Genomic DNA, 8,671 nt, shown 5'->3' with positions numbered 1-8,671 from the left:
CAACAATGCATCTGATAAAAGGCCTATGGAAGATGTGTGGTACTTGGACAGTGGCTGTAGTAACCACATGACTGGCAGGGAGGATGTTTTGGTTGACATTGATAAAAGCATAACAGCAAAGGTTGCAATGGGAACAGGACAATTGGTTGATGTCTTGGGAAAAGGAAGTTTGGTAGTTGACACAAAGATGGGAAAAAGATATATAAAGGAAGTGATGCTTGTATCTGGTCTTAAGGAGAACTTGCTCAGTGTTGGACAGATGATGGAGCATGGATATTTTCTTATCTTTGGAGATAGCAAAGCAGATATCTATGATGATGGCTCGCTGTCTAATCTGGTGGCTAGAGTACAGATGAAAGGGAATAGAAGTTTTCCCTTGAATCTTCACACTGAGTTACAAGTAGCACTAAGAGCAAGTGTATGTCAATCAGCTTTGATTTGGCATAGGAGGCTGGGGCATTTAAACTTCAATAGTTTAAAAATACTGCAAAATGAAGGAATGGCGTTAGGACTGCCAGAGATTAAAGCCACAAGTCATGTGTGTGAAGGGTGCACTTTTGGAAAACATTGCAGGGAACCTTTTCCAAAAGAAGCAACAAGCAGAGCTGCGAGTCCACTTGAATTGGTACACACGGATGTTTGTGGACCAATGCAAACTACTACAAAGTCAGGAAATAGGTATTTCCTTACATTCATAGATGATAGCACTAGAATGTGTTGGATATATTTTCTGAGATACAAGTCTAAAGTATTTAGTGTGTTTAAAAAGTTTAAAGCTATGGTTGAATTGCAAAGTGGCTATAAACTGAAAAAATTAAGAAGCGATAGAGGGGGTGAGTATACTTCTACATAATTTAGCAAGTTTTGTGATGACATGGGAATGGAAAGGCAGCTGACAGTTGCTCATTCTCCACAGCAGAATGGCATAGCTGAAAGGAAGAATAGATCAATTGTTGAAATGGCAAAATGTATGATGTTTGAGAAGAAAATGCCTCTTGAATTTTGGGCTGAAGCAGTTAACACTGCTGTATATGTATTGAATAGATGTCCTACTAAAGCTTTAGAGAAGAAAACACCCTTTGAAGCTTACAGTGGAAGAAAACCAGGGATCAAGCATCTAAGAGTGTTTGGTTCCTTGTGTTATGCTCAGATTCCAGAGCAGCAGAGACAGAAGCTTGATCAAACTAGCACAAGGTGTGTGTTTCTTGGTTATGGCAGCTGTGAAAAAGGTTACAGGTTATACAATCTTGAATCGGGCAAAGTGATCATTTCTAGAGATGTTATTTTTAATGAGGAAAGTAGTTGGGACTGGAATGCACAAAAAGAATCCAGCATTTCAATTCCACTCACTGATGGTGTTGCTGAGAATGGAAAAGAAATTGATGAGGCATATGGAGTTCAGACCGAAATGGCTGAAGAAAATGAAGTAGAACACACTGAAGCTATCACAGGTCCTCAGGAGTTTGATCACACTCCTAGAAAATTTAAAAGTATAGCTGAAGTTTATGAAAGATGTAATGTGTGTATAATTGAACCTGAGTCATTTGAAGAAGCTGTCAAGGATGATTCATGGCAGAAAGCAATGGAAAATGAGATTCATATGATAGAGAAGAATGACACTTGGGATTTGGTTGATAGACCATCGGATAAACCAGTTATTGGGGTTAAATGGGTGTATAAAACCAAGTTAAACTTGGATGGTTCTGTTCAGAAGAATAAAGCAAGGCTGGTGGCAAAGGGCTACTCTCAAAAGCCTGGGATAGACTTCAATGAGACGTTTGCACCAGTGGCAAGGCTTGACACAATTCGGATTTTGGTAGCTTTGGCTGCACAGAAAGGGTGGAAACTGTTTCAGTTGGATGTTAAATCGGCTTTTCTGAATGGAGTGTTACATGAAGAAGTTTATGTTGATCAACCACCTGGTTTTGTGGTTAAGAACAGAGAGGATGGAGTTTACAGATTGAAGAAAGCTTTGTATGGTCTTAAACAAGCCCCGAGAGCTTGGTATGAAGAGATTAACGCCTATTTTGAGAAGTCTGGTTTCAGGAGAAGTCTTAGTGAGGCAACTCTGTATGTGAAGTCTGCAGAGAGTGGAATTCTTATAGTTTCGCTTTATGTGGATGACATCATCTATACTGGAAGTTCTAAGGAGCTACTGTTGGATTTCAAGACTGAAATGATGAAACAATATGAGATGACAGATCTTGGTCTGTTACATCATTTTCTGGGGTTAGGAGTGATACAGACTGAAGCCTATATTTTCTTGCATCAGAAGAAATATGCAAAGACTCTTTTGGATAGGTTTGGTCTCAAGGATTGCAAGGCATGTGCTACTCCTCTTGCAGTGAATGAGAAACTGTCTAAGCAGGATGGTAGTGAACAAGCTGATGAGAGTTTGTACAGGCAAGTAGTTGGGAGTTTGTTGTATCTGACTGCAACAAGGCCTGATATTATGTTTGCAGCTAGTCTCTTAGCTCGATTTATGCATGGTCCTACCAGAAAACATATGGGAACTGCTAAGAGAGTACTTAGGTACATACAAGGCACACTTGATTATGGGATAGCTTATGAAAGAGGAAAGGAAGCAGTGCTAATTGGCTATTGTGACAGCGATTGGTCTGGAAGTGAGGATGATATGAGGAGCACTTCTGGTTATGCATTCCATCTTGGATCAGGTGTCTTTTCTTGGGCATCAGTCAAGCAAAGCAGTGTGGCTCTCTCCACTGCAGAAGCTGAATACGTGAGTGCAGCTGAAGCAACTGCACAAGCAATGTGGTTGAGGTTTGTTCTTTCAGATTTTGGTGAAGAACAGGTCAGTGCAACATCACTTTTATGTGATAATACCTCAGCTATAGCTATAACCAAGAATCCTGTGCATCATCACAAGACAAGGCATATAAACAGACGTTTTCATTTTATTCGTGATGCCTTACAAGATGGAGAAATTGATCTATTGTACTGCAAGACAGAAGAGCAGACAGCAGATATTTTTACTAAAGCTCTAGCCAGAGATCGGTTTGAATATTTGAGGAAGAAGCTTGGTGTTATTTCAGCTAAACACTTAGAAGGGAGTGTTGAAATATAAGTGTAATTAGCTGAAATGTTCTGTTTAGGTTCTGTAAGTATGCTAGCTGAGTGTTTAAATATGAACCATTGAATCATAGTTCAATGGATGGCTAGGATCTTAAGCTGAGGTATGAGTGTTTGTATTTGCCATGTGTCTCTTATCTCATAGGGTAGAGGTTTGAATGGTTAGATTGAGCTGATGTAAGAGAGGAATGTTCTTATTCCTAACTGTTTCTATATCAAGCATGTAGTGTGCGTGTTTGAGTGTGGAATTGAAAAGTGAGATTACAGACTCACATTTTTTCTACCAATTTTTCATCTGCTCATTTTGAAATCTCTCTGTGTTCTTCATTTCTTCTCTAACTCCTGAGCTCCCTATTCTAAAATCCAAATCTGGAGTAGATAATAGTCTGCTATTTCAACAGTATCACCAGAAAAAACAAAACCCTCTTCAACATTACTGGAAACGTGTTTGAAGAGTCTAATCTGATTGATTGTTAGATCCTGAACCTCATCAATATATACAAAATCCATTTCATGACCCTTGTACTTTTCACGTCTGAGTCGACGGTGAATATCATTAACAAAATCAGTGACATCAAATTCAACATCTTTCTTTTTCTTTTTTTCATAAACCAGAAATATATCATATATCATCTCCCTCTTCTCCTTGCTTAGATTTGACGCCCGGCACTCTGAAAGTTGGACATAATCTCCTCGACTGAGTTTTCCATCACCTGCTTCTGTGACTCCCAGGCCGCCTTTGATATGAGAGATAATCTCTGTAAATACTTTAGAAGGATCAAGCTTCTTTGTTAGCTGTATATTAAAATGAGGCCAATAAGAGGTGCTGAACCTCGCAAGATTGACCTCCTTTTGTCTGAGAACCGTCTGCAGCGCAACTGATCTTGAACTTGGCCAAGGTTCTGAGGTGTCAAGGAATCTTTCAAAGAATGAGTTACCTAAGGTTCCATCAAGCATCATCAAGAACTTATGGAATGTTATGAAAAGAGGATAACAGTTGGGCGGAATATCAAGAAAAGAATCTGGGATATTGTTGAACTGGGCTTCTTCATCCTCAAAATCAATGCTATCAGTTGAACTGCATTCACCTGAATGGTTTCCCCCAGAAGAAAAACTGAGGACATACAAGTTATGTTAATATCAATATATACAATTATTCATCTTCAAGTGGCACAAAAGAAGTTGACAATTAAAGAGCAATCTCATTGACATCAAGACCAAGAAAGAAGATGCAAACTTTAACCTAGATGACCAAGAAGCATGGTATTATAGTACACATACATGCATGAACAGTTAGTTTGAAGCTTCCATAATTTGTCCTCAGAGACAGAAAATACTAATGATATAATAAATCATTATAATGACTAGTTTTTTTCAAACGATTTTCCTTATATATAGCTCAAACATTAACTTACTAATTACACGTAGAACTTTCCTTATATATACAGGTACTATACTATAGTATTGTACATGTAGATACTAGGAAATAAATAGAAAGCAGCAATCTTTGCATCTAGCAGTGCACGTCATTCAGAAATTTTTTTTTCTTTTTCTAAACAGCTAATGTAAGAAGCAGCTAACATCTATTTGTCGAACAATCCTCGCACCTTTTCAAGTGTAAAACATGTTGCTTGACAGCAAAACAGAGTTTCGCACTCACTGTCACAAAAAGCTGGCGCAAGACACACATATTAGCACCAGCAGGACTCTGCTCAACCTCGTTATTATTCGGAAAAACATGCGAGAGTGCATTCTCAACACCATAGAATCCTTCCTCTGCAATACGTTGCTGCTGTTCTTTCTGACATAATTTCATTGTAAGAACTGTTGTCTTCCCGGTGCCTGAGCGTCCCAGTATAAATGTACTTCTATTATAACGGACGATCTCCATTTCTTGATCTGTAAGTTGAAAGGGGAGATCCAGTTCTCTACCTTCACTGTCAGACAGCAAGAAGTTTGCCACTCCAGATGATAAGGAGTAGAATTTCATCAGTAACAAACTCTCACTAACATTTGATTTCTCAACATAACTTCTATCTGCTGAAGAGTCACCAAGTAAATAACTTGGGGTTTTTTCGGTGATGCTTAAATCTTCAAACCGGGCAACATCCAGAGCGGGGGGCCAGCTGGCCGGAATTTCCAAATCACTGCTCATGAAAGACAAACCAGCAATAGTCACTACTACTTAAAAATCAAAATTTGAAGATGAAACATTTGTATCTTTATATGATTCCAAACAGGAAACACAGTATAATTTCAGGCAAGATCAATTCAGAAATACTAGGATGACAAACAACATACCCATCCAGACATTTCTCTCTGCAGAGACTGATAAAACCATCTGTGTATGTTTTAAATATACAGTCTAATTGATCAACTAATTTCTGGACGTTCAACAGATCAGGCAATATATCCCAGATCTTCAACACTTGCATGTATCTCCGATCTTTTTCAATGTCAGTTGTGCAAACAATATATATACCTTCGACCTTAAATTTCTTCCAGATCATCAAAGAGCTTTTACAAATCTTTTCTACATTTCTTTTCTCGGGTCTCCATCCACTCGAAAGCTTAAGCAGAAGAAACAGCAATGACATCTTCACTCGGAATGACTTCAGTTTTTTGAATGATTTCAAAAAGTTGTCACTGAAAAGGACCTGGGAAAATTCGGAGGATGAATATTGATAAGTGTCATCGCAAATGTTTGGAAAATAAGAGGAGAAAAAAGAAAGAGGATTAAAAACATAAGTCTGAGAAAACAAAATTGTACCTTCCATCTAGCACTTTTGTTATTGTCGATTGCTTTCCATATTCTGATGTTAGGAGTTATATTAATTAAGAAAACCATAAGGAGAGATGCCTGAATGCCATTGGAGACTTGAAGCTCTTTCGATGCTTTAACTTTAAAAGAACGATTGGACACTTCAGTGACTATCAGAAATGCCCATGATTTCTTTGACTCCTGTATATCTGAAATACTTTCGGGTTTAGCATCTGACAGTAAAAAAACATGTCCAGGCAGAGTTTTATATGGTTCCTTGCAGGAATCACTGGACATGTTTCTCCAGTAATCAACCTCGACATCATATAGCTTTTTTCCATATGGCTTCGATTCTTCTATAGCAGTTACTTCACCGAATGGTGCTCTGTCCAGAGTTTCCATACTGGAATGTAACTGAGCTCGAGTTTCGTCTAGTAATGGATACGAAAAAGACCCAAAATAATTCTGAACCGAATGCAATGATTCAGTATCAAATCAAATAATAAATGTCAGTCCTTAAGTAGAAGCAAGAGTGCTAGCAGCCACATGATAGTGTCGCAAATGAAATATTTTGTACATAAGCTCATAAAATTTAAAGCACAGAAGAAGATTATCATGTGTAATTCAGATCATGATGTTTTCAGAAGCATGCATACTTTATATTCAAATCTGGATAAAGATTAAATCAACCTTATCAGTGAACAAATGCATAAAGAATTCATTGCAAAATTTAAGTAGTAATTGGTTCCGATTTATACAAAGTTAATCATATTCTTGCATTACTTAGTTGAAGACACATGCATCCTAGCAAAACGTAAACGCATTATAAGTACGAAACACAAACATTTTCCACTTTCCCTATTTTTTTTTCATCGGTATGTTACCGAAAAACCTAACGTTTTCCAACATTAGGTTGTAGTTGCAGTGTTCTAGTACCACACAATAATTTCTCTTTCAGAGTCAAGAACCACTAAAGAATTAAAGTAGGCTACATGAGCAATTAGACTAATGAACTCCTACTTAATGAATTGTTGATGAAACAAAACAAAGCGAAAGATGACAATTTGGGAGATTATATAGCAATTGAATACCTTGAGCTTGTAAAGATTGTCGCTAACAATATCTTCAAGAGACCAAGAAAGCAAAATGTCGGTGAAGCTATCATTCTCAGAACCTTCCATCATGTCGTCACACTGCATATACTTCGATCAAACATATTATACAACGATATATGTGATGTAACTTCTACTCTCTTTTTTTTAACTTTGTTTTCTTTCGTAGATCCTCTTTTAAAACTGGTTCATTACATGCATGTAAAGATTAAACTCATGCATGTCAGATCAGAGAGAGTACTGGGTAAGCAGAAAATAAAAGGAAAAAGAAAAATCAGAGAAAATGTGTCTTACATGAATCAAGAACGATAATCTGACGCAGCTTCTTCTTCTTCTTTTTTCTTGAAAAAACTGTGTTTTCTTTTGTTTGTTCTTTTCTTTTTCCTTCAGTTTCTTCAATTGCTGTTCAAGTTTTTGTTAATTGGAATTATTAATTAGCTAGTAATTAGAAGTGCTCAGCCTTGGTGAACGTGAAGAAGTGGAAAAGTTGGATGAGAAAAGTCTGACAAAATACGTGGAGAAGTTGAAGGGGTTTTAGTTTTTGGTCTACGACACGTTGGCCATGTTATGCCATGCGACTCCTGTTCTTCTACTTTGTGCTATGCTGCAGCATCAGTTCGGTATGGGATTTTAATTACACAAACATTCCAATGGTTTTAAATTGTTTTCACAAAATTCCTTTTTGTTGATTTTTATCCAAAAATTGATGATTTTATATAAGAAATTTCTTTAAATGACTAAGCTAGCCTATGATATTATATTTCAATACATTCATTAAGGTTAATTTTGTCATTTGCATAAGTTTTTTAATATGAAATCATCAATTTTTGGAAGAACAATCAACGAAAACGGGTTTTGTGAAAATAATTTGAAACCTCAGGGGGCGTTCGTGTAGTTTTTAAAACCTCAAGGAGTTTATTGAAAATACTGACACGCTTAGGGGGTGTAATGTAAATAACTCAAAATAATAATCCCTCTCTTATTAATGAAATCAATTAAGTATTCCTCATAAAACAATAGTTTACATGAGTGTTCGAAACAGAAGACAACCAGCACAATTGCTATGAGATTTTGCGTAATGCAATCCTTGGATTAAAGTCAAAAAAATTTCAACAAAACTATATATCTATTAATACATTAATAAACAATCTGATTGTTGAATCGAAGTGAAGCAGCTACTCTATTACACTCGAACTTCCTCAATCAAATTATCGTTGCAGTCCATACTCAAGCTTAACTGATTGCACTACTTGAAAATAATTACAAAACAGAGGATGTGAACCATAAACGTGCATAATATATGTAGAACCATTTGATGGAAAACGTTTGATACACATACACTGACTTGAAATCATGGCACCCGTTGGAGAACAACCAATGTGGGACTAAGGAAAACCTTAGTTTTCTATTCAAACTTGAACAACACACCTACCATTTTATGAAATCCAAACCAACTAGTGCCACCAATATGCAGAGTATTCAGGTCATATTGCAATCAAACCCAATAACCACCCAACAAATTTCAAGTGATCAAATCCTAAAACAAGTCTAGAATCCACAGTTGTACCTATTGCCTAAATTAAGTACAAATGCCTCTCTTATTGCCTCTCATGCCTAAGCTTTCAATGAGAGACCGAGAGTACATTCAAGTGGATGCATTTACATTTTCCAAATACATAAAAATGTTAAAGTGGCCTCTTTAAGAACA

At 36.8% G+C, this 8,671-nt stretch overlaps 2 protein-coding genes across 2 annotated transcripts; both read right to left on the bottom strand.

The window, feature by feature from the left end:
• Positions 1-3,441: 3,441 nt before the first annotated feature.
• On the bottom strand, positions 3,442-5,687 carry LOC110753459 (uncharacterized). The gene is made up of 5 exons (XM_088254064.1): positions 5,392-5,687; positions 5,110-5,237; positions 4,850-5,031; positions 4,698-4,807; positions 3,442-4,204 (listed from the first exon to the last, which is right to left on the bottom strand). The coding sequence occupies exons 1-5, from the start codon at positions 5,685-5,687 to the stop codon at positions 3,442-3,444; spliced, it is 1,479 nt and encodes a 492-aa protein (XP_088110190.1).
• A 35-nt stretch (positions 5,688-5,722) lies between these two features.
• Positions 5,723-7,035, bottom strand: LOC110753446 (uncharacterized). Its single transcript, XM_088254031.1, has 2 exons — positions 6,933-7,035; positions 5,723-6,342 (listed from the first exon to the last, which is right to left on the bottom strand). Exons 1-2 carry the CDS (start codon positions 7,033-7,035, stop codon positions 5,723-5,725), a joined length of 723 nt encoding a protein of 240 aa, XP_088110157.1.
• Between the last annotated feature and the right edge of the window lie 1,636 nt (positions 7,036-8,671).

This window comes from Prunus avium, chromosome 1 (genome assembly GCF_965620075.1).
Source record: "Prunus avium chromosome 1, drPruAviu1.hap1.1, whole genome shotgun sequence".
NCBI lineage: Eukaryota > Viridiplantae > Streptophyta > Magnoliopsida > Rosales > Rosaceae > Prunus > Prunus avium.
Note: the sequence above shows the minus strand (reverse complement) of the source record. Positions and strands in the feature narration are given on the sequence as shown.

What these genes read in the sequence shown, in the direction of transcription:
- LOC110753459 (XM_088254064.1), bottom strand. Translation starts at nt 5,687, where the DNA reads ATGTCATTGCTGTTTCTTCTGCTTAAGCTTTCGAGTGGATGGAGACCC. An exon ending in AGATAGAAGTTATGTTGAGA is followed by an intron (nt 5,032 to 5,109) that starts AATCAAATGTTA and finishes TCTTGCTGTCTG; the next exon opens with ACAGTGAAGGTAGAGAACTG. An exon ending in CATGTTTTACACTTGAAAAG is followed by an intron (nt 4,205 to 4,697) that starts GTGCGAGGATTG and finishes GTATGTCCTCAG; the next exon opens with TTTTTCTTCTGGGGGAAACC.
- LOC110753446 (XM_088254031.1), bottom strand. Translation starts at nt 7,035, where the DNA reads ATGATGGAAGGTTCTGAGAATGATAGCTTCACCGACATTTTGCTTTCT. An exon ending in CAAGCTCAAGGTATTCAATT is followed by an intron (nt 6,343 to 6,932) that starts GCTATATAATCT and finishes TTATTTGATTTG; the next exon opens with ATACTGAATCATTGCATTCG.